Source organism: Lissotriton vulgaris, chromosome 5, assembly GCF_964263255.1.
Source record: "Lissotriton vulgaris chromosome 5, aLisVul1.2, whole genome shotgun sequence".
Lineage (NCBI taxonomy): Eukaryota > Metazoa > Chordata > Amphibia > Caudata > Salamandridae > Lissotriton > Lissotriton vulgaris.
In genome coordinates, this window is record NC_141693.1 from 1,054,243,342 (window position 1) to 1,054,268,837 (window position 25,496).

The 25,496-nt window shown below is 44.8% G+C and overlaps 1 protein-coding gene across 1 annotated transcript in view; it reads right to left on the bottom strand.

Moving 5' to 3' along the window:
* The window catches only part of CYP17A1 (cytochrome P450 family 17 subfamily A member 1), a 360,400-nt gene that overhangs the window by 127,684 nt on the left and 207,220 nt on the right, over positions 1 to 25,496 (bottom strand). The window contains exons 6-7 of the mRNA XM_086922704.1: positions 13,744 to 13,913; positions 9,503 to 9,606 (exon numbers count right to left, since the gene is read on the bottom strand). Coding sequence (XP_086778830.1) covers positions 9,503 to 9,606; positions 13,744 to 13,913 — 274 coding nt within the window. The remainder of the gene's footprint in view (positions 1 to 9,502; positions 9,607 to 13,743; positions 13,914 to 25,496) is intronic.

Sequence of the window (25,496 nt, forward strand, 5' to 3'; positions counted from 1 at the left end):
ACTCCTGCAGGAAACGAAGCCAGATAGTCAAATCGGCACGCACAGCGGTGGTAATGCGCACCCGATGATGGGGAAGGCTTGCGCCGGACATTGAAAGACCCAGACGTCTACAGAACGTCCTGCCCGCCCGAACAACCCGGCAAGCAAAATTGAGGTACCCCAAAAGCTTCTGGACGGTCCTCAAAACCACTTTCCGCTCCCCCAACACCAGGTGTATGAATGCAGACATTTCCCGCACTTTAGCCGCAGGCAATCTCGCCATCATAGACATGGTATCAATTTCAATCCCTAAGAAAGTCAGGGATGTACAGGGACCTTCGGTCTTATCCGGCGCCAAAGGAACGCCCAATTCCTCCGCCAGAGCCTGAAAGATTGTCAAAGCCGACTGACACTGCCCAGAGTGACCCTCACCAATAGAAAGAAAATCATCAAGGTAATGGCAGACCAGGACGTGGCCACTGACAAAAGTGAAGCGCCACTGCAGAAATGTACTGAATGTCTCAAAGAGGGAGCATGACACTGAACAGCCCATGGGCAACACCTTATCAACGTAGAAACTACCATCAAAATGCATGCCCAGAAGACTGAAATCCCAAGGATGGATGGGCAATAGCCGGAAAGCCGACTGAATGTCGCTCTTCGCCAGCAAAGCCCCAACACCAGCCGAGCGCACGAGCCGCAATGCATCGTCCACTGAAGCATAATTGACAGTTGAGTCAGCTGGATCAATAAAATCGTTAATGGATGCACCCTCGGGCCATGACAGGTGATGGATAAGGCGAAACTCCCCCTCTGCCTTTTTGGGTACCACACCCAGAGGCGAGACGATCAAGTAAGGGAGAGGACAATTCAAGAAAGGGCCAGCAATCCGACCCACTGCAAGCTCGGCATCTAGCTTCCTCCGCACAACATGGGGACTCTCCTTCGCAGACTTCAGATTGTCAGACCACCTACCCACCCTGGGTCCCTGATACCCAATCCGAAACCCAATTCTGAAACCCCAAGACAAAATCTTAGCAGCCTCAAAATCAGGATAATCCACCAACCAGAGATCCAGAACATCTTACTTAATAGGAGTAGGAGCCCTTGTAAACAGCGTGCTGAGGCTGTCCCCTGCCCCCTGAACCCCGTCCTTGATCACCAAAGCGCTGTCCGGGAAAACACTGGGTGAGCGCATGCCTTCCCCCACACTGCGAACACTCATGCTTATACCTGCAAGCTGGTCGGTTACAGGAACCCCTGTTAAAATGCCAGCATGTGCCAGAGGAGGATGATTGACCTCTGCCCCAAACCCCCGCCCCAGACAGAGCGGGGCGAGCTGGAAAGGGCCGATAATACACTGGCTGCCCGCTAGCCGTGTGGGTCGTAGCGGGCGGGTGAGCCGATGCCATCCACTGTAGCCACAATTCGGAATCAACCTCACCCCACGAACGCTCAGGAAAAACACTCATGCGCGCCCTGAATTCTTCATCATACGACAACCAGGCAAAGCCTCCAAAATAACTGTGAGCTTTGCGAATAACATCGGCATATTTAAACATGTCAACCGCCTTGCCCGGATGACGTTGGCAATAAACGCTGGCATAGATAAGAAAGGCCGAAGTCCAATTCTCTATCGACTTCGGAACACGAGGCCTCCGAGCCAATTCTAATTCCTCCTCCTTCGACCCTTCTTTAGCTTGGACATTTCTATGTAGAAGCCGAAAAACATCCACAAATGCACCAGACCATATGTGATTCTTCGTTTTTTCAGACAAATGGGACCCCAAAGGCATCCCCACCCCAGAATAAGGCAGTTTTTTAGGTAGGATACTATCCTCCGTAACAGATGTGGCAGCAGCCCCCCCAGCCCCTGCAATAGAAACTTCCCCCGAAAATTGCACACTAGAAACATTTGAAATCACCGGCCGCTCAAGCTTCGGTGCCAGAGCGACTCGCTCACCAACAACCCCATCCCCCGTACCAATTGATCTTGTACTCTTAACAGGGAGACTCTCCCTAGGTTGCCACACGGACCACCACCCATCCTTACCTCTTGGCAACTGCTCCGACTGTGGTTGAACAGCCACACGATCCCCTTGAGAAGGTCCAGACCGCACTGCCCCTCGTACTGCTGCATGGTCCGCTCGAGACTCCTGCAAAACACGAGAAACAGTGGGTTGCCCCAACCCGCCCCTCTGGGCCCGTGCTGCCAAAAGCCAAACATCTTTGTCTCTCAATTCCCCTTCTTCCAAATCATCATCATGAAAATTCCCATAGAAAGCTTCGTCAGAAAATGCAACTTGCGTACTGCCACTTGGCATAGCCCCATCACCAATACCCCCATCATAAAACTGCCAGTCAATGTTCTGAAAGCTGTGTGCACGCAAAGCTGCAGAAGAGATATCCGCTCCAGATAACTCCCCTGTAAGCCCACCACTGGAAACAGCCGTGGGGACAGTTCCCGGGCCCGTGGAAACAACCAACCGACGCCCAGCCGGAGGCGCAGCTTGAAAACTGCGGCCGCTCAAGCCAGACAATGAAGAAGTCGCAAAACCATCCTCCCTTAGAGCTGAAACACAATCACCCCCCGATGGCCGAACAACCGACGCCAGACCATTCGCCGGTCCGCCCTGAAGGACACCTGGCCGTTCCCGTGGGACCGGGAACAGAGCTTGCCCAGAAACCGGGGGCTCCCCCCTGTGAACCAAACCCAACCCACCAGAAGCCAAGGGCGTGGGGGGGCAGTGTGGGGGCCCGTCGCACCGGGGGCCGCAGAATTGGTGACCGGGGGGGGCAGCATGCGGGATGCAGCACCTGCTGGGACCAGAACAGGAGCATGATTAGGAGCCCCAGTGGAGGAAAGGGCAGGCGGCGCAGCAGTAGGTGGCCCAACATCTGCACAACCCAGTAGCGGTGAGCCAAAAGTGTGGGGGGGGGCAGGGCCAGGCACCGGCGTGGCAGGGGAGAGCAGGAAACATTGCCCATTAATCCATAGGTACGGGGAAACCCCCTCCGGCAAGGCAGACACTGGAGCCGGTGTGTCCCCATGCTCTGCAGCAGGGGAGGGCGAGCTAGCATGCCCTTGAAAGTCCAGGCTCCGCCCCCGCTTTGCTTTGGGACCCGCCTGTGGCTTCCCAGACTTCCCCGGGCCTTGACCGCCTGAGCGCTGTGCCTGCCGGCCCGCAGAACGCCCCCGCCTCCCCCCGGGCGCCCCACGTATGCCAGCACTGAAAAACGGTAAAGCACATACCTGCTGGAGGGCGCCCGGGACACCCGGCGGGGGCTCCACAGCTGCGGGGGGCGGGACCGGCATAGGCCCGTCCGCCGGCATAGCCGCCTCGCCGTCTTCCTCCTCCGCCGGGACTGGGGACAAACACGCCGTCACCGCCCTGGACACACCCTCCGCAGCCTTGCGAGGGGGGCGGGCCATTCCGACCCACGCCTCCGCTGGTACACCAGGCCGCAGCAGGTCCTCTCGCCCGGCCTCGCATAGAGTCTGCACAGCCCTCCGCACCTCCGCTGCTTCCTCCATGGAGCCAGAAAGAGGTAAACACACGCGCGCCGCAAAACAAAACCTCCCTTCTCTAGCTTCCCGCCACGCAGTTCCCAACCGCCAGCCTGCCTCCCTTATATCTACTCCCCTAATCAGTCCCACCTGTTGCCCTGACTCTCGCGCGAACATACCCAGGAAGAGACCGGCTCGCGCCTAGCTCTCCCTGGGTCCCCCCTTGGGCCCAGCACCGATCAGCCAAACCTCTGTATGCAGGATCATACAGTTTCCTGCTTCTTCCGGGGGGCCTCCCGGTCTCTACGAAACCCCCCCCCCCCCCCCCTGTTGCCGGCGCGCCCAGCACTTACGTCTCACAGCAAGTGTGGCCCAGCTGCTGCTTGCAAAGCCACGGCATTGCGTAGTCCTTCACGCCGCTCTGCGCTATCGTTCCACTTCCTCGCTTCCCTCGGCTATTTCTCTTCCGTTCCGGTGTTGGGGCAGGCAGTGTCCAATCGTGCTAATTTTTACACTGAGTGTGGAGCTCACCCTGCTCGTCGGTGCATCTATCTTGCAGCAACTTTAATAGCTAGTTGACCAGGATAAATGGAGGATTTTGGTTCCTGGCAGCAGGAGCCTCACGTTAGTGCAGCCATTCTGCTTGTGCGCCCTCTAGCACCCCCAGCAACATCCCTTTCTGCACATTTTACATCATATTATTAATTTAACAGCTTCTTAGTCTTACCCATGTGCCCTTATAGATTACTGGGCTATCTGTGACTCAGTCATCCAGTTAAATCCCTGCCTTTGTTTCCCTATCTTTGGCATAACAGAAACCATGAAACTTTTTTTTTATTTTTTATGCAGTTTTTAGAAACCATAGTTTACACTGTGTATTTGGTCATTAATTTTAAATACAATATTCCAAGCTTACCTCACATAGGTAATATTATATAAAATGTTTACGCATCACTCTTAAACATCTAGGCATCATATAACAGTCTATTCAGAGGAATAGTGAGTTTGTCTTTGTAATTTCCCAGTTTTTGGTGATATTTATCTTTAAACAGGTTAACAAAAACAACAAACTGGTGCTGCCATTTGTAAGCATCTCCTTCATCGCATCATCTGCTGAGCCTCTTTAACTCCCCCCAGCATCATCATGAAACTGACACTGGCTCTTTCTTTAAATATATTCTACAATCTCTCTCTGTTAATGGAATTATTCCTGATCCATTTCAAGAGTCTGGGTATTCAAAGACTGACAACAGCTTGGATGTCTGCCATTGAATACCTTCTAGCACATACTTCTCTGAGCAGGGCTCCTGTGTGCTACTAAATTAGAAGATTTTGCTTATATGAATTATTATTTATACTAACATTGAAAAGTGTGCATTTGGGCGAAAATTGTGGGTATTTTCAGAACCCCTAATCTGATGTTTGGGGGGAAAAATGGTTAAATTTCCAAAATATTTTTTAAACCATATATTTGAGTAATAAATGATGTGACGTTTGTGAGACTTATTACTATTATTATGTTTCCCATGGTGCTATAAGCATCGTCACTATGGATGTTATGTATTGACTATGTAAAGACACTAGAAAGTGAAAATAATTACATTTACCAAAATATTTTACTCTCTCTCGCTTACTCTCTCTATTTCTCTTAATCTGTCTCTTTCTCCCTCATATCTACCCTCGCTCCTTCTCACTTGCACTCTGAATCTCTCTGTCCCTCTTTCTCTCTTCCTCCCATTATATTGTCCTATTAAAGTAACCTCTTCAGCACTTTTTCTCCTTGTGTCAAGAGATATTGTAAAGAAAGTCATCCACTCATAGGAAATTGCCATTCTGGATCTGCCGTATGTAATCATGAATGAAAGATTACTATGAAGTCAAATTCCCAGACATAGGTATATTTAGACAAGTAGTAAGGTGTAGAACAGATTTGATGGGCACTATGGGGTAATAGACCAACACAGTGAGCATCTAATAAGAAAAGTTTACTCAGCCCTCTAGAAAGGAACAATGCATTGACACATTCCAATTGTAAATAGCAAGGTTCTACATGACAACAGAAAACACATCTCTCTCCTTCCAAAACTTGTTGGCAACTGCAACGAATACAAACTAAACCAAGAATATCTTTCTGCAAAAGATTACAAATGTACTGATGTCGTCCTAAAAAGTTAAGGTAGAGTATGCGCCTTAGGTGCACTCTCCAACTTATTGTCATCTCCATCAAATTCTTCCCTTCCTAGCTAGTTCCAAACCTCACCTCTAACATTCTCAGTAATGTTGTCTTCCTAGCCATACTCCACATCTTACCACCACTGAACCCTACCACATTGTTTCCACTGCTCTATCAAGCAAAGGCTCTGAATATCTAGAACTACCTATCTTCACCAGAGTCCTCACCTCACTCCCACCAGGTCTTTCTTTGATAACTTATTCTCATTCCCTCGCAATCACATTCATCAACACAGTTTTCACCAATCTTTTTGCTTTCTGTGCAGTAGCGTGTTCATCTACATCTATCCTATGCCCATAATAACCCTCGAACGTTTCCTGACAAATTATCAGATTATCTAAAGATATTTGTACAGTCTCCTTGATTGCTCAGTTAAAACCTTTCACCATATCATTACTCCTTTGATAAAACAATTCGTTTTTTTTGTTTGGTTGCATTTTCACCTAATAATAATCATATTTTAATTGAAGAATATATTATACCATTATGTGTGATGATTTCCAAAGGACTATCCTCTCCACCAAACTCAACAATCGTATGCGCTGCCCACGTACCCATACATCTCCTTTAATGCCATTTAGATCGGTTAGACACTGACAACCGCTTCATACTTGGCACTACCAATGAATCAATCTTTGTCTTTATTCGACCTTCCGAAGACAGGTCATGAAAGGTACCCAGAATAACAAACAACGTTAACTACCAATCAAAACAACAGTATCTAGTGCCACTTTAAATCAACATTGCAAATGCCCCTCTGTTGGAACCATTTCCCCTTTAGAGGTCATATAAAACTTGTCGCTAATCACTCATACCAAGCAATTGTTTGCACAATGTTCCATGGACCTATCCAATGAGACCCACAAGAATTCCAACCTCAACCTCCATCAAACTGTTCTTATACCAACCTGGTCCTTGTGTCCTAAAGCCAACACTTTATTTACTACCGGTAAGCCCAAGCCTTGCAAAATCCATATTATCATGATTCATCCACCTGCAAAGAAAAACTTTTCATTCACTTTTTCCATTGCCTTCACCCATTTCTTATCTCCAGCCATAGTAGTAAACTAGTCTGTTTTCTTAAGCGCTTATCCAGTACGACTTCTAAACTGCAAACAACCATTTCATATTTACCATCTTCTCCCCAAACGTTCTCATTCTTCACTTCCTCCAAAATCCAGAACTACACAAAAGATTGCTAAATCACTCTTTTCCTTACCATTTATTACACCTTGAGGTTATATTCCTATAAGTGTTGCTGCCACTTGGCAATTCTCTGTGTTGCGGCTCTCTTTGTGGTAAGCCACTCTTCTAACAAGCTCCATAATGAGTAAGTATGCACGGAAGGTAAAAATATCCTACCAACAGGCAAAATCCTACCATTTAATGACAATATGATTTAGGGCTACATGTATCAAGCTATTTAGCGTTACAATCAGCCCTTTTGCGAATGCTAAAAAGGCTTTTTACATGTATCAAAGCCCATTTGGCAATTGGGTAACTTGTTACCGAATCGCAAACTGGGTTTGCGATTCGCTATTACGAAGGGGTGTGTTTAGGGCATCCCTTCCTAATACCGAATCGCATCAGTATGAAGGAATGTTTTGTGACTGAAATGCATCGCAAAACATTCGCATTTTACCACCTACTTCAATTAGGTGGTAACCCATTCGCAAATGGATAGGGGTCCATAAGGGAACCCTTCCACTTTGTGAATGTTTGGTATAGAATTTTTAAGATCAGGCAGTGGCCCGGTTTCCCTTAAGGAAAACGGGCTGCATTTAAAAAAAAGATTGCTTTATTTAAACACAATAATATTAATGAGGTAGAGCGATTTGCACCCCTTCGGAATCGCTATATGAAACTCTTTGAGTTTCCTACATTGTAAATTGTGATTACCTAATTGCGACTCTCAGAAATTTGCAATTAGATATTTGCAATATACAATTTTGATACATGTAGCCCTTAATTCTCTAAATGATTTAAATGCTAATACCTATAATAATATATGGCTACCAGGCTATAAGTAGAATTGTACATGATCAATTCATATTAGTCCTTAGTTTAAATGACTTAATTGGCACCGGATTTACAACGTACCCGTTAACACTCTCAAGCGCCCTAAGTATACTTTTCGCTCCACATAAAATGCCCAATCTTCATAAGCAAATTATGTATGACTTGAGCCTTATCTGCAAAATTTGGAGCAAACTTAAGAATAATAATCTATAAGACCTAAAAAGGATCTCTACTGGTCTTTGTTAGATTGACATAGTACTTTCCCCAAATGCAGTGACCGCTTGTGCAATGCAGTCTAAAGAAAAGTTGGAGAAAGATCAAGAGAAACATTCTGTATCATAAAACGATGCCAGTAATTGTAATAGTGCCAGTCTGTCCATTACAAGCATTGACTGTGCAGGTCAAAACATATGTCCTCCATATTTCCTCATTTACCCTCCCCCTGCATCACACAACATAATAAGCAATTTCTTGAGCTGCCTGACTGCTAGTGGCTTACTGCAAACTTAATGGGCCACATGTATAAGCCACTTTCTTTATCACAGTTTTTTATGCAGTTGCCAACCTTGAACTTCCCTAAACCTTGAATAAAAACCTCAGGATACCTCTCCTCCTTTATTTATCACATTTAATCACATTCATAGAACCGCCCTCATAGTGTGCTTCACAGACCAGGTCACATCTTGATTCTATGTTCTTGTTATTGTTTATAACTCATGAGACATTCCTTCTGCGGCCAAATACACCTCTCACATCAAATTTTAACATTGTCCTAAACTGCACCACTATTTCTCCGGACTTCTATCAGTACGCTTAATAACAAATCTTCCAGGATCACACGAGGAAATCTTCCCAACATTTCATCATCCACCAGAGTTTGGGCGACCTTCAATCAGCTAGCATTGTCACATCCACATCTTCAACTTTATCTTCAGAGTAAAAGATCCATCCACCATCAACTCCAGAACAAAGCACTGCTCCTCATATTTATGATTTTCCCCTCTATATCACCCTCTCACCATAATAACATCTCTTGTGGACACATCAAAGAACAGCAAAGGATCTTCTTTTCTTACATTTACCGAAAACATGTGACATAGCCAGCAGTTTACTATCTCTCCTCGTACTACTTACTACCCTTTACTGTTGCTTCTCACCATACCTCACTATCCTCTCCATGAGAGTGGAATGCCCTGTGGACAACTATATCTCCTGAACTTCCTTCTTTGCTGCTGTCTTTTTCAAACAACTGTGGCTAAGAATCATATTGTTGTGACATTTATCATGGCGCTTATGGCAGCCATTGCCATTGCTCCGCACAAAAAGCTCTCTTGGTTTATCAGGCATTTGAGCTCTGACAAACGACGTATGCATTTCACATACTACAGGTTTATGATTTTATGGGATTGAAGTGCACCTTCCTAGTGCTTCACAACCATCAAGCATACCACAGCATGAAGATGCAGTCCAGGCTCCTGCATCGTGGTTGAAAGATGGTGCCTTTCCCCGAGAGACTGGTCTCCCAATACTTAGAAAGAAGCAAGTGGGAAAAACAAGTGTATGCAACATGGCAGAAAACCACCGAGAAAACCACGCGGTCAGAGGAGCCAGCAACTAGCTAAAAATCTGAACGTGAAGAACAAACCCCGACAAAGTAACATTATGTAGAAGGGAGGCACGTTCCAATGGTACCTCAGTTTCTCAACAAAAAACACCCAACATTATTAGAGTGATTTATGGAATAAGATTATGTAAGTACTCACTTGGGTCGAAAATCCCAGGATTGACCCACTCCTTCTCATCATGATGAATGGACCAGAGATTTATAACCACACGGGCACCTTTGGGAATGCTGAATTCTCCAATGCTGTAAAGAGGCAAACAAATCACTTCATTATGTAATCACCTTTATAAGAAAAGTATTTACAGTTTAGTGCAGGGTTTCCCAACCTGGAGTTCCCACACCCCCAGTGGGTGTGCGACAAAGAGGGAAAGTATATACAGTATGCATAATAGGAATCCGGTGAGACTTTATAGGGGGTGTAAACAATAATCACATATTTCCTAGGAGTAAGGGGCATAGAAAAGGTTGGGAGCCCCTGGTTTAGAGGGTTGTGTCGTGCTGAATGCGTACTCTAACCACTATTTTTCTCGTAATCTCGCTTCGTTCTATTTTACGTGAAGTCTTAAAGTGTCCTTGAGATTCTGTTTAGTTCTCTCTATTTAACAATAATGTACACAGGGCTTCTGCAGTTTTTACAGTTGATACAATGTGCCTTCTTCCTCCGTGTCCCGGCGTGTCACTAGTGTTTCATTTCCTCCTCTCATAATACTTTTAGCCTAATATGTCATCACACTTTTCCACTTGATTTGCAAATTTAATCAAAAATTATTTTATTTCTTGCTCAAGCGGGTCAAAAGTTACTAAAAATACTGCGATACTGGTATCACACAGCAGAAGGTGCTCTGCAAAGGTTAAGTGGTCATTTTTTTAAAATTTATTTGCGAATTACTATATGTCATAAAGGGAAATAATGAGAAATAACCTTTTCAAGAAAGGCATCAATGTGATTGCTATTGCTTACATCTCATTATCAAAGTTCTTGGGTGGTTGTCTAAATGTGTGACATGAATACACCTGTACATTAAATGTTAATTTAAACAAGTCTTATTCATCTGATGTAGAAGCAAGGGAGTAGAATCACACAAGTAAAAAACTGAAAATATTTGAAATAAGAGTCAGGAATGTTAACAGCAATGCACAACCTAACTAACATAAGGGAATGATTCAGTGAGGTAAAACCGGCCACGGAAAGCTTACCCAAACAAGATAAATGAGACGTTTTAACTTTCATGAAATCGGCTGAAAGCAAACATATCAAAAAAAGCATTTATTTCATTGCAATTTCTTGAATTGATCGATACTAAGGGCCCCATTAGGATGGCGGGCGGATCGCCACCGCCATGCGGGCGGTGGCAATCCGCCTGACATTTTTCCCCTCCCGCCACCCCATTTCCCCCCCCGCCATATTACTATGGCGGGGGGACCACGGCGGACGGAAAGATCGTCCGTCGCTTTTCCACCCGGTCAACGAGTTAACCGGGCGGAAAAGGGTTTCATATGGTGGCGGTGTCTGTTAGACACCGCCATCCATATTAGGATGAGGGCGGGAACATGCTTTTCCATGGCGACAACGCATGCGGGAATGTCTTGAAGGGGCCCGTTGTGGGTCCACAGGGATTCCAGGGGGGTGGGGGTGCACATAGGGGGTACCTATGGTACCCCCTGCACTTCACTGTACAACGTGGCAGGCACCGCACGGTGCCTGTCACGTTGTGCATTGAAGTGCGCAATGTGCATTTTTAGCATTGCGGGTGGCGGTGCTTTCAGCACCGCTCGCCGCAATGTTACACTGGCGGGCGCATCCTAATTGCCCCCACGGGACCGCCGCCCTTATGGCGGGCGGTCCCGTATTACGTCAGGCCTAATGGGGCCCTAAATGTGCAAATCACATTATGTTTTTTTTCCTGCCTGGTCAATAAACAGAGCTTAGACTTTTATATCCTGGAAAATCTCCGCCTGAGGAAAAGCTAAAACTATTATTTTCTTAATTGCAACTTTCTTTCGGGAACATATGTGGAAGGGGGTCTTACAGTCTACTAGCCTTGCAACAAGCCACCTGGTTGCCAAATACAAAAGTGAAAGAGCAACAGAAATCAGAGAAAAGATAGAAATGTTGGCAGAAGCTCAAGCCATCAAAACATGCGACAATCAAAGTACAATGTTTGGCTAAATGGTGCATGGAAACCCAATTTCACAGTAATGAACCCATAACCTCATGGTAATCTTCCTTACCTCAATTCGTAGTCCTAGTCGAAATCTCAAATGAATGAGAGATTTCTGCCTCTGATGAACCTTCAACCATGTTGGTCCCATTTTATAAAGTTTTTCTTCTTTCTCCTTAACATAGTAGTAGAAGAATGTTGCTCCCCCAACCCCACCTCCCGTGTATTACATAACTGAATTACAGGTACAAGCACAGGAGGGAGGGAGGGATGTGGACTGGGATGAGGAGGACTACGAATCAGGGTAACAACGATTACTAGTAAGTAATGGGTTCATTATCCCCTCATCCCCAGGCTCTTCATCCTAATCCTAACTGAGCTTGCACCGAAAATCCTCTGATGCATTGAAAATAATTTTATTTTAGGCATCGATTACTTAATTGCCGTCTTTAGCACAGTGGAAGCAAAAGCATGTTAATCTGTATCGGTTAAATCCAATCCTTAATTATTTACACATGTCTGAAGATATGACCATGTAGCAGCCCTACATATTTCCAATAGGGATGCAACCCCAGCTCTGCACTGGATGTAGACACTGACCTTGTAGATCTCCCTTGAATGGAAATAAAAGGAGATACCCCAAGAAATGTATTTCACCGTGAAATTGCCTGCAGACCCATTTACTTATTGTTTGCGAATATGCCTTCTTAACCAAAATAAATGCACAGCAAATTGGACAATCTGAATTGATAGGTGCGACCGAGGTAGATGGATGAAGTACATCTAACATCGAAAGACAAGGATACCTGAGAGTTATCGACTGATTGTAATACTGGCAGAATGACCTCATGAGAAAGATGAAAACGAGAATTCCCACTTGGAATAAACTTATGATCCAACTTGAGTACCAGCTATCTGTGGAAAATCTCAGTTAAGGAAAGGATACAACCAGGGGCCCCAACTTCCCCAGCCTCCTTGCCAAGGTAATAACTATCAAAAAAAGATGTCAGCGTCCTCCAAAGGTTCAAAAGGAGTCTATTGCAATCGTCTTAGCACTATTGATTATTGATAGGTCTCAGGTTGTAGGTCAGAGTTTCTACTGTAGGCTTTCTGAACCTAAATCTCTTAACGAGCCTCATCACAAGCGGTGAAATGTCTGCAGAGTCCTGTCCCAATCTAAGAGGTGTAACATCTGCCCAATGTGCAAACAAAGTTGAGGGTACTAAGCCCTTCAGGAATCCATCCCTAAGGAACTTGAGGATCTGAAAACCGTCTAGAGGTAGGGGACCACATTCTATGGAACTGTACCACTTTTGAAATCCTCTCCAATGTTTGTGTATTGTAAGAAACTAAGGTTGAAGGCATTCTTAATGACTGGATATATCTGGCACCATGTTCTGAACATCCCATTTGCTGTAAACCTACCCTCTCAAGTTCCAGGCTGTCAGCCTGAGATGTTGAAGCAGGATGGATGGCAAAAGAGGGGACAGAAGAGGGGATGGCTGTAAAGTCAAGTGAAGATATTTCCCCTGGACAATGCCATCAGGAGGGATATCCAATGGCACCAATGCCTGAAAAGCACTACAAAAATCACCTAAGTCTTCTCCCAAATCTTCTGAAGCATCTTTAGGAGGAGCAGAATTGGAGGGAAGGCATACAGAATTTCACTGAGCCAAAGTACCGAGATGGCATCTATTCCAAGCCTGAGGACAGCATGTCTCTTTGCAGAAAATCAGAAGCACTGTGTTATATCTCAATGCAAACAGGAGTATCTATGGTATCTCAAAATGTGAACATATTCACTTAAACTCCCAAACAGACAGATGGTACGTCACAGAATGGAAGATGTCTGCTGAGATTGTCTGCCTGTAAGCTCAAGTGCCCCTGGATGCTGTCAACGCCAGCCAATCAAAATTTCTACTTTTCAACCATTCTTAAAAATACTTGTGGAATATATAACTTTCACCAAAATATTCCAGGACTGGAGTTGGAAAGCTAAATAAGCCTCCTGAAAAATGTGGGGGAAAGTGTAGGTCTGTCACAGGTGGAAATGCCTCATCCAGTTAGGACTGGGACAAGAAGGATGGACGTGAGGTCAAGAGTTAATGTATAGCCCGAGTCCTGACACTTGCAATGCATATAACATTGCTGGTGGTTTGATACATTCTGCAACTATTCAGGTAGTAGGAATTCACAGACCAAAGTCTCTCTCACCCACCTGGAGTCCATCAAGGCGACATGGGGAATCAGGAGAGGGGCCACGGGCCGAATACGCAGAACCTCGCGGATTGTTGCCTCGAGGTAGGGAAGCCTGCTTCTGTCACTCATCAAAGGCTGCCTGTCAAAGCCAATCTGCCTGTCAATCTCCTCCTGGATCTTTATCTGCACCTATGGTTGGAAACAGAAATGTTAAAGTAAAAACTTCAAACCCAGGCGATAAAAAATAATTATTTTTAAACTGCAGATGTTAATGTTACCTGCTTATATTTCAACAATTAAACTGTGAGAAATACCAATCCATCAAAGAAAAGACTACTTTTGGTCACCAAAGTTTCAAGTTCATGTCGTGGCAATGACATCTGCCAAAGAATTATTGGGGGTTTATTTACTAAGGTTCTGTGCGGGCGCTGACATGCGGGTGTAAAGCATTGAGTCAATCTACTTATTTGTTCTAGAAGGCTATGGACACCATGCAAAATTGTGCAGCACTGCATGAGCGTCTGTGCACCCATAGTAAATAACTCATCATTTTTTAGTTATTGTACTGATTTTAAAAACTAAAATCTGGCCCTCACAAATTAAAATGCATTTCTTTTTCATGTAAAAAAAAGCCTTCTCATTTAGCCTCATTTTTTCAATGTTCGTGTAAGATACTGGTTAACACCTTGGACCCGATTATAAGTGGGCCTGAATGGAATGTGCCGAGGTATTTATTGCATCGAGTAAATATCTATACAATGGGTTTGTTCTTTACTTAGTGTAGTAGTTACCTCGTATTCCAAGTTATAGGCATAATCGGAGGATGAGCTTTGTACATACCAAATTCAGCATGTTTTGTTGCTTTCCTGGGCATTTTTCCTCAGTACGTTTTAGGACCCATAACCAGATGTACAAGTTACTTACCTTCGGTAACGTAATATCTGGTAGAGACACAGTCTAGCCACAGATTCCTTAACTTCTGAATTCTCCCAAGGTGTCAGTCTGGTTCCGGAAATTTTTCAGCAGTACCTCTGCGTGTCAGGGGACTGCGTTGTACAGTTCTGTGATGACGTAGTCTCTTGGAAATTATGTCAATAGAGCCATATAAGTCCCCTAAGGCGCACGGACATCAGCTTCTTGTGTGAAAACATCTGCGCCAGAATGTGGAGCCACTCTAGAAACTGGCTGTGAAAACAGCGTGCCCAAAAATGATCAAAATCTTTTAAAAACACCGATTACAAAAAACATGAAATGGTATGCCAATGCCATCCGAAAGGTTTAAGGTAAAAAGCTCACATTAATTAACGATGCTTAGGCTACGTGAAGCCCTGCACGCTGAACCAGAACCATGCTAAAAAGGGGAAACACCCTCCACTCTATAGAACATTCACCAATGAAACTGAGAGGCATGACCAAACCAATACAAGACCCATGAACAATAATAAAATATTTGTGAATTCACCAGTCCGTGAGATAGTGACTACCGGTATATGAACCAATATTGATACAGGGTATAACCCTATGTCTCATAGGTCTTTCGCAGAGCGGGGAGGATGGGCAGGGCATTAAGGAATCTGTGTGTAGAATGTGTTCTACCGGATATTATGTTACCAAAGGTAAGTAACTTGTACATTTGATAGAGACATCTAGCCACAGATCCTTACATTATTTATTAAATACCATAGATATATACAGTGGAGGAGGGTCTGCAAAATAGTTCTATGACTGTTCTCAAAGAGAACCAGCCGTTCGAAACCAACAATCTACTAAATGTGCTTTGGAACAGTAGGGAAAGAGCCTGGCTCTTACTAGTACCTATGATCACTATCACAGAATATGTAAATAATAAACAAGTCTATAGGCCTGAAAAAATCAATCCCGGAGGCAAAGGCTGGAACATACCCCTAAATAACCAGATACTACCATCTATTCTCCAAGGGGTACGAGATGTTGTGCACCAAAAGGGCCAAGATCAAGGCAAAAACCTTGTAATCCATATTCTTCACATCATTCAAGAAATATGAGAGAAGAACCGCTCTGATAAAATCCATAAAGAAGGACTCACAGGACTCATCATGCCCATTATACTAAAATGAATGAGCCTCAATACAAAACTGAACACGTAATTCATACACCATGAAAGGAGAAAAACAATACCTCCCTGATTTACAGAACATTTGTTTGACTCTATGACCACCCAAAGGCTACAGCATGCCTCAAAAAAGCTTTGAATCTGGTATAGGCTTCCATCAGTATGCCAGATGTATAAATTCTCACCACAAAGATGTATATATATCTATAACTAAGACGCTGTACTTCATGATATATATATGTATACTAGCAGCCCGTCCCGACGTTGTCCGGGTATGAATTGCTGCCGGCCAGTAGTATATTGTTTTGTAGGATTTCGTTTTGACTAGCATTTCTTATCTGTGACAGGCCTGTGACACGCTCCGATTCACAGTGCACTGCTGATGCACTTAAGAGTGCGCGTTCAGTAGTGTGTGAACTCCAGTTTCCCTACCTAATTTTTCCTTGCTATATTATATGTTATGTTATGTTATGTTAATAACACTTCTATAGCGCACAGCTGCCCCAGCCAAGGGGCGTCCCGGCGCTTCAGAGAGAGTACCCAAACACAACACAGCAGTACAAGGGCAGGAGCGCACAGATCAGAGTGCTAAGATGTATGAGGGAACAGATGCGTTTTAATAGCCTCCTAAACTTCAGAAGCTCATCCATTTCACAAATGTGGGACGGAAGAGAATTCCACAATTTTGCAGCCAAAACCCGGAAGGACCGACCTCCAGACCTGCACAGCCTGAACCTTGGGACCACCACCAAGTTTTGACCCAAAGATCTCAAGAAACGCGAGGGCACGTAAGCACCAAAATATTATCAAGGATCTGGGGAGAGGCCAACTTGAGGATCTTGAAGGAAAGGCACAGGGTCTTAAAGTGGATCCTCTGTGCCATAGGCAGCCAGTGCAGAGAACGGATGGTACTTTCCGCAGAGCAGAACCTCGGTAAACCTACCAGGGCTCTAGCTGTGGCGTTCTGGACACGTTGCATCTGGGCGATCTCAGCCTGGTTGGCCAACAACAGGAGCGAACTGGCGTAATCAAGCCGAGATAGTATGGATGCCTGTATGACCAACTGCCTGGTCGGAGCATCAAAGAACCTCAAAATAGGTCTCAACCCTCGTAGGATGCCAAAACAGGTGGCCGCCACTTTTTTTGTGTGGCCACAAAAACTGAGGTCAGGATCTAACCAAACCCCCAAGTTTTTTACCTCTGAGATTGGAATAGGAGTTACACCCAGCTCAGGGGGCCACCACATGTCACCCCAGAGATCCGTCCGCTTGCCCACAATCATGACCTCAGTTTTTTTAGCATTAAGCTGGAGACAGTTGGCATTCATCCAGCTAGCTACCGCCAAGAGTCCATCCTGGAATCTGGGGGCGTCAAGGTCGGAGTCCCCACTCAGGGCGATCGCCAGCAGCGTGTCGTCAGCATAAGAGACCATAGTCATGCCCCAATGCTTGACGACAGCCGCCAGCGGTCTCACATAAAGTTTGAATAATGTGGGACTCAACGACGAACCCTGAGGCACACCCAGCTCCAGCGGATAGGACTTGGACTCAAAAGGCGGGGTAGCAACCTTGAAGGTCCGATCAGCAAGGAAGGAGCAAAACCAGTCGAGTGCGGTGCCCGTAACACCCGCCTATCCAAGACGTTGGAGTAGTATCCTGTGCGAGACCGTATCAAACGCGGCACTAAGATCAAGTAGTACCAGTGCCGCAGTCTGACCAGAGTCAAGCACAGAACGAAGATGTTCCGTCCATTGAGAGCAAGGCTGTCTCGGTGCTGTGACCAGCACGAAAACCAATCTTGGAGCAATCCAGAATACTTGCCCTCACAAGATGTTCAGACAGCACCCCATTCACATAGGCCTCAGCAATTTTAGCGGCCGAGGGGAAGAGAGAAATCGGGCGATAGCTCTCGAGTTTAAGGGGGTCCATTGTAGCCTTTTTCAATATAGCGCGAGCTCGACAACATGGCATGAGCACAATTTACATTACTGAAGAACACATTCATTTGTGGTAGGCACGGGGAGACAAAGCGATTTGCCTGGACTCACAGGATGTTGAGCTGATGCCGAGATTCGAACGTAGCTCCCCAGCTCTAAAGTTCGCAATTCTAGAACTTGTGGCGGAGGTGTGGCTAAAAGTGTATGTTGGTAATGGCCATCAATGAGAGAGACCTGTGCATTTTTCAAATCGGTAATGAAAAAATATGAGTATGTTGCTGGAGATGTGGGCCGCCGTGCCACCAATGTACTTACCGGGGGAGGGTAAACACCAATTTTTCTGCAACTTTCTTTCCGCATACCATCACTCCGCATACTTTCATTCCGAAAGTACCATGACTCCGCAATACCATTATAAAACATGGCATTACATTTTATAGGCTTTTACCACGCATACATTTACTACGAAATTCATTGTAAATGCATGAATGGTAAAAGCATGTTTTTTTTTAGATGTTTGGATAAGGTAAGTATGGTTATAGGGGTATATGTTTTGGTATTTTAAGGGTTCAGATATAGTTTTGGGTTATGGGGTACATGGGTAGTTTTAGGGTTTAGGGATAGGTATGGGTTTTGGGGTACATGGGGATTTTTAGGGTTCAGGGCTAGGTTTGGGTTTTGGGGTATAGGGATATTTTCAGTGTTCAGGGGTAGGTTTGGGTTTTGGGGTACAGGGGTATTTTAAGGGTTCAGGGCTAGGTTTGGGTTTTGGGGTACAGGGGTATTTTTAGGGTTCAGGGCTAGGTTTGGGTTTGGGGTACAGGGGTATTTTAGGGTTCAGGGGTGTCGTGTTCTTCTTTATAGGAAACACGCAGGACACAGTGGTGGTGCTTCAGGTACCTTTATTCTTTATATATATACAGCGTTGCAGTGTGGCGATCCCGCGACCTCTCACCTCGAGGTCCTGTCCCAGAATGTCCCCTGGTTCCCTCCCCTGACCGGATGTGGTGTCCGGTGTCCCCTGTCCCCCACCCTGTGCCCAGTGTCCTAGTGCCATTGTCTACGGCACAACATCGGGTAGGTTTGGGTTTTGGGGTACAGGGTTATTTTTATGGTTCAGGGCTAGGTTTGAGTTAAGGAGTACAGGGGTGTTTTTAGGGTTCAGGGGTAGGTTTGGGTTTTGAGGTACAGGGGTATTTATAGGGTTCAGGGCTAGGTTTGGGTTTTGGGGTACAGGGGTAGTTTTAGGGTTTAGGGGTAGGTTTGGGTTTTGAGGTACAGGGGTATTTATAGGGTTCAGGGCTGGTTTTGGGGTACAGGGTATATTTACAGGGTTAAGATGGGTTAGTGTTTAAGGGTGTTGGGGTATTTTAAGGAGTACGGGTGGGTTATGATTATGGGGTGCAGGGGTATTTAAAGGGAGCAGGATGGACACCCGGAGCTGGAATGTACAGAACCTGGGAAGAAAAAACAATGAAATATTGGGCACAACGCTCTCTTTCTTTTTTTCTGTAATCCCTCGCCCGCACACGCCCACGCCCCCAGCACACGCCCACAGCACACGATATGAGACATGGCATGGGCGGAATGTACCACACGCCCCGCGTTTGTCACGCCCCCAGCACACGCCCACAGCACAACGCAGACACGCCCACAAGGGACTACTTTGCTGGCACGGTTCTTTTACCTTTTAAATGTATATGGTGGGCCTTTGCATAGCCTAGGTCCTTCTGCTGCAACTGCCCTTTCCAACGCTTTATTGGGTGTTGTGATTGGTGCTGTGGTTCCTGAGATTACCCGCCTCAAAGGTTTGGGTTCTCTCTTCAAGGCTGTTCATGATAACAGATTGAAAGACTTGCATTACACACTCTTGGGGTCAGTCCCTAACCCCGGACGGGGAGGAGACAGAGAGAAACTCCTTAGACAAAAAAGATACTTATTTCATCTTACTGCTTGATTCTAAGGCACCAAATGGTTTAAACGCCATTGATGAACTGCATAACTTTTTATAATGAGAATATGGATCCCTTTTTTTTTGTTTTTTAGGATGGTTTACCCTAAGTTAGTCTAACTAATTATACTATGATTAGACAATTTATGGGTTTAGTGCTACATTAAATGAATTATGTTGATTTTCAATTCATGTGCTTATTATTATTATTATTATTATTACTATGCAATTTGTATCACGCAAACTAAACCCGAAGGTGTCAAGGCGCCTATCAAAAAAAGATCAAAAGTTTGCAGAGCACCACTACAGGTATGCGCGTACAAAGAGGTGGGTCTTTAAAGCAGATCTAAAAGCTTGGAGAGTGGGGCGGGACCTTACTTCAAGAGGGAGAGCATTCCACCATTTTGGGGCCAGATTGGAAAAGGCCTTACCCCCCCCATCTGGTCTTCCGGACACGAGGCACGGAGAGAAGAAGTTTATGTGAGGAACGGAGGTTCCTGCCAGGATTGTAATGAGACAGGATAGATCGCATGCCAGTAGGGCTGGGTTTAGCTAAGGCTTTATACACCATACACATGGACTTAAAGAGGATACGGTCCACGACGGGAAACCAGTGGAGCTGCTTCCGGGCATCGGTGGCAGAGGCACGTCGAGGTAAGTCGAGAACAAATCTCGCTGCTGCGTTCTGGACCACCTGCAAGCGCTGTAGCTGACTTTTATTCAGTCCAGCATACAGCGCATTGCAATAGTCCAGACGAGAGCCCAGAAGTGCGACGGCCAGTTGCTTTCTTGCCTGAAGGGACAGATAGTGCCTGATTTTTCTTAGTATATGGATGATCCCCCAGCAGGTCGATACAGTCCTGTTGACCTGCTGGCACATACTAAGGGTGGGATCGATCATAACCCCCAGATTTTTAGCTGAGGAGGTAGGATCGGGGCAGGCACCCAGTGAGTCCGGCCACCAGTCAGCAGACCAGATCTCTTCCTTTCCTCCAAACACCACCACCTCGGTCTTCTCCCCATTCAGTTTCAATGAATTGTGAATCATCCATTGGCCGACTGCCTCCATACAAGATCTAAAGTTGGCGGCAGTCGACGTAACTGACTGGGAGAGAGAGACGAGGATCTGGGTGTCATCCGCATAGGAGACTACCTCCATCCCGAAAGATCTAATGAGTCTGGCAAGGGGGGTCACATAAATGTTAAAAAGGGTAGGACTAAGCGCTGACCCTTGAGGGACCCCACATTGCACAGACAGGGATGGAGATAGGAACGGACCCAGCATCACCCTTTGCTCTCTATGATCGAGAAAAGAGGAAAGGAGTCCCAGGGCCGCCCCCCGGACCTCAATCTCCCTCAGTCGAGATGTTAACACCGAGGGGGATAGGGTATCGAAGGCAGCCGTGAAGTCTAAAAGGATCAGGAGGGAGGTCTGTCCCTCATCAACCCGTGTGCGGATGTTATCGAGCACTATGGTGAGGGCAGACTCGGTGCTATGTTCCCTCCTGAATCCATGCTGGGAAAGATCCAAACAGCCCGAGCTCTCCACGAATGCAGCAAGATGTTTATTTAGATGGACTTCTAACATCTTCGCGGGAGCCGGGAGCAGTGAGATGGGGCGAAAGTTTTTTAATACCCCAGGGTCAAGAGAGGGCTTCTTGAGCAGAGGTTTTACCACAGCATTTTTCCACTGCTGGGGAAAAATGCCCTCCTTCATCGCCCTGCTCATGATGTCAACCAAAGGGGGAAGGAGGGATTCTCTGCACTGCTTAAGGATCTTTAGCGGACAGACATCTAGCGGAGAGCCAGATTTAGTTTTGTTGAGCAGGATCTCAAGATCCTGGCAAGAGAGAGGGGGAAAGGATTCCAGAGCCACAAGTCAAGATGGTTCTGCACCGTTAGGCTCCAAGACAGCGGGCATTGAAGGCACAGCAGGCATGTGCTTCAGCTTTAACCGTTGACCATTATACACTCTTTATAATTTTAGTTTTCTCACCCAAATCACATGAGCACTTTTTGTTTTTGTTGGCATACTAAGATCATGTTTCATGTTTTTTTGTAGTATAGTGATTACAAGGAGACACACTTCTTTTAACATCATGGTTGGGTCACCAGTTGATCTATTGACAATTCTTCAATCACTGTATTTAGCTTGTGGTATGATATTTTTGATAAGTATTGGACTTTTGATGACAACAAGCTGTGTTTTAGCATTTAATTCTTAGAAATGAATACTGATTCATTTGTCAATAGATTATATTTGATTGTGGAAATGCTTACAATGAATTACAAACAATGTGTTCCAACCGTATATTGACGCATATGAGCACTATACTGGGATTGCCTCTAGGTGTGTCCGTCCTACCTTGCTTTCACTAAGCACATTTTTTTCACAATGATGATTGTTTCATTGTATGGACTTAAGCACTATGCTTTAATTTGTTCTTTTGTGCAAGTGTTTTTTACGATACACTGACAGAAAGTGACATTGAATTCATGAATTGATGTTATGCCTATCGATTGTGTTATGCTTTTAATCCTGTTTCTATGGGTGAAAGACCTTTCTGTGCACTATTTATTGTTACACCTACTTTGGGCGCGTCATGTGACCAAGCTCCGCCTGTGGAGCGAAACGCGTCGAGGAGAGCACTTGCTCTGCACTTTTGCATTAAAATTCCACTGCCTTTATTTGATGGTGTGATGGCGTTTTACTTTTGAGCCTAATCGATTCAACTGAGAAGAGGTCTGCGCCTGCTGGGTTGCCGCTTCGAAAGCGGTCAGGAGTAATGTTTGATATATATATATATATATATATATATATATATATATATATATATATATATATATTCAAAGCAAAACTCTCTGAACTTCCTTTGTGATGAAAAGAGAGAGACGGACCCATACGGCTCAGGCAGGAAAATCTTTATTGTTCTTTCCCTCTGCGATGCAATTCGAGCGCACGGTGCCCTTGATCACACTGAGAAACAAGTGTCCGCCATTATTTTTATGTTTGCTAGGTGTCTAACCCATTCGTGAGTCACATGACCACATGCATAGACATAGAGAAAATACTTCGTACACAGGCATGGGAATTGTTTCAACCTTGTGAAAAAAAGTGCTACATTAGCAGGACAAGTTTAAATTTGTCAACAGCATAAATGCTTGATATTAGAATGTCAATGCCACACATAAATATATAAAAATATAAATATATATAAAAATATATAAAAATATTACACATAATACATGTTCTCTTGTCATTATGGAACGTATGGCAAACCCAAATACATAAATAAATCCATAAAAATAGATAAATTAATAAATATGTATAAAATCATTTTGCAAAACATTGCATTTGTGCACATTTTGCCTAAATATGGGTTTCTGGTGTAGCAGAATCATCAGTATCAAATTGCAAGAAAAAGTTTGGGGTTTAATGAATTGGCAGCGGACACCTTGTAGCTCACTGGAGAGCTTAGAACTTGCAATTAAGGGTGGAAATACGGCAAATACTCACCGGGAGGTGAAGACTACAACAATGAAGGGACTACGAATCCCATAAACATCGAGCATGGTTAAACACGCCCACTGGAGGGCTTCCCACCAAAGGAGGTTTAACACTCAACGATTCATCCCCTCATTTCATTTGCCGATTTTGAAGCAACGCCTGTAGTGTAGTTCCTAGTTTCCCACTAGGCCCTGCGCATTGGAATAACATAAACAGTAGTATCGACGTGGAACTGCGGATATTCCAGGCCTCCACTGACTATGCTAAACTTAATTGGGTTGTGTTACCAACTAGCTCAGAGGTCACTGGAAACTTTCTTCTCTGCATAGGAAGTGATCAGCTTCCTTGGCACAGACAAGAAGGGATTCAGTTTTCCAACAACCGTGCAACATGACAACTTTGCTCCTCAGATCAAGAGTCGATCTCTAGGGTCGTGTGAAACAATAGACATAGATTTCACTCAGTCAGTCTAGTGCAGTTTACTTTCACGGTATGTAGAGAATAGAGAGACGGGCGTGTATCAATAAAGGGTTAACATTTATTGAACAGTCTTTCTTCTCGTACAAGAGAAATGTATTATAACAATTGCAATAACTGTTATTATAAAAAGTACGTACAGTAAGATAAGTATTGCGAAATAGAACTGTAAAAGCATTGATATGGTTTCTTAGCCATACAATGGTTAAAAGTAATAAAACATATATACAGTCATATATACATTAGGCTAACATACTCAACTGGTGCTTCTAACTAAGCCTACCCCAGTGTGCCTGACCTAAGCCTAACACGTGAGAAGGGGAGTAAGTAAGTAGCTTAAGTTAAGTTGGTTTTGCCAAGGTTTGTTTCAAGAATTCTCGTCTAAGGGTTTAGTCAACACCATACCTCTGAATATAATGATGGAGGATTGGTATCTCCTTCAGGGGTCTCTCTCGATATCCCAGTCACCCGCGAGGGTAAACCGGAAGCGCCGGGACTGGATTTCTCTGCACGAGAAAGGCAGCGGCTTCTCTCAGCGCGTCGAGGAAGGAGGCGGGGGACAGCGTCCGCGGGCAGCTGGGCTGGATGTCTTCGCAGAAGACGGCTGCTCGGCTCCTCAAGCGTACTGCACCATAGGTCGCGCTTTAGCGGCGATAATGGTAATCAGTAGCTTCACCACCACAGGATAGCAGGCTGCAGCGACAGAGTGCTAGTTTTTACCAACACGGGGTCTTGCAGGCAGCTGGCATCAGCAACAGGTTCTCGCTCGCTCATTGCTTAAGGCAACGTTGGTAATATTTATACCTGACAGGTGCCGGGTTTGACGCAAGTTTGCTGGACATAAGACGTCAATTAAAGATGTCACTAGGAAGTGATAGTTATCAGTTGCTCATTAGAGTTCCATTACTAATCAAAACATAGCAAGCAGGGATTTCCAGGTTTGCTAAGTTTTTATCTTGTTGAAGAACTCGGAGTGTTATCTAGGAATATCAGATAGTGACTGCTGCTCTGTCATTGCACTAATTGGTCGCAAAGGAAGTAGCAGAGAGTCATGCTGGAATGTGGCTCTGTTCGTGTGAGGCCAGAGATGACTTTTCAGAAAATCGCACTTGAACGGTTATGCCAATATAGGGAAAAAATGGGTTTATAGCCGAATAGGGGCATAAGGTCACAGTATCGATCAGGAACCTAGATAAGCACGCAACACCCACTCCACGGGTAATGTCCATCAAAATTACTAAAACTAAGCAATTAGATGCATGTGTAACATTGCCCACCCCAAAATACATAAATGCATTCGAAATAGGCGTACTTGTAATACATGGAATTTAGGTACTGTACGTATTTTAAAGCATAGTAATCATTCAAAAATTATTGCATATGAAATCAATGAACGATTATGCATAAAGAATTACACATGAAGTATCTCTGACAGAAGAAATGCGAGATAAATCATCACATAAAAATGCATAGTAATAATAACATGTGTGCTAGAGGCTGGTGTTATGTTGTTATGTTGTTATGTCTCTAGATGTGTTTAGAAATAGAAGTGTGAAGCTTCTGTTCTCTAAGAATAATTTTTACGTTAAGCAAAGAAATGTTCGTGCCAAAAAAAGGTCAATATTAGAAAAAATTGTCCAATTCAAAGAAAATAGATTTCCAAAGCTCCTGGCAGTTTTTGTTGATCAAAACTGAAGGCCGAATTCAGAGTTCATGGGAACGCTGTGTGTCGGAAAGCTTCTAAAAGTTATTGTTTCTCTGTGGGTGAGAACATCGTATCAGACAGGCTCGCAAAGAATTGGTCTACA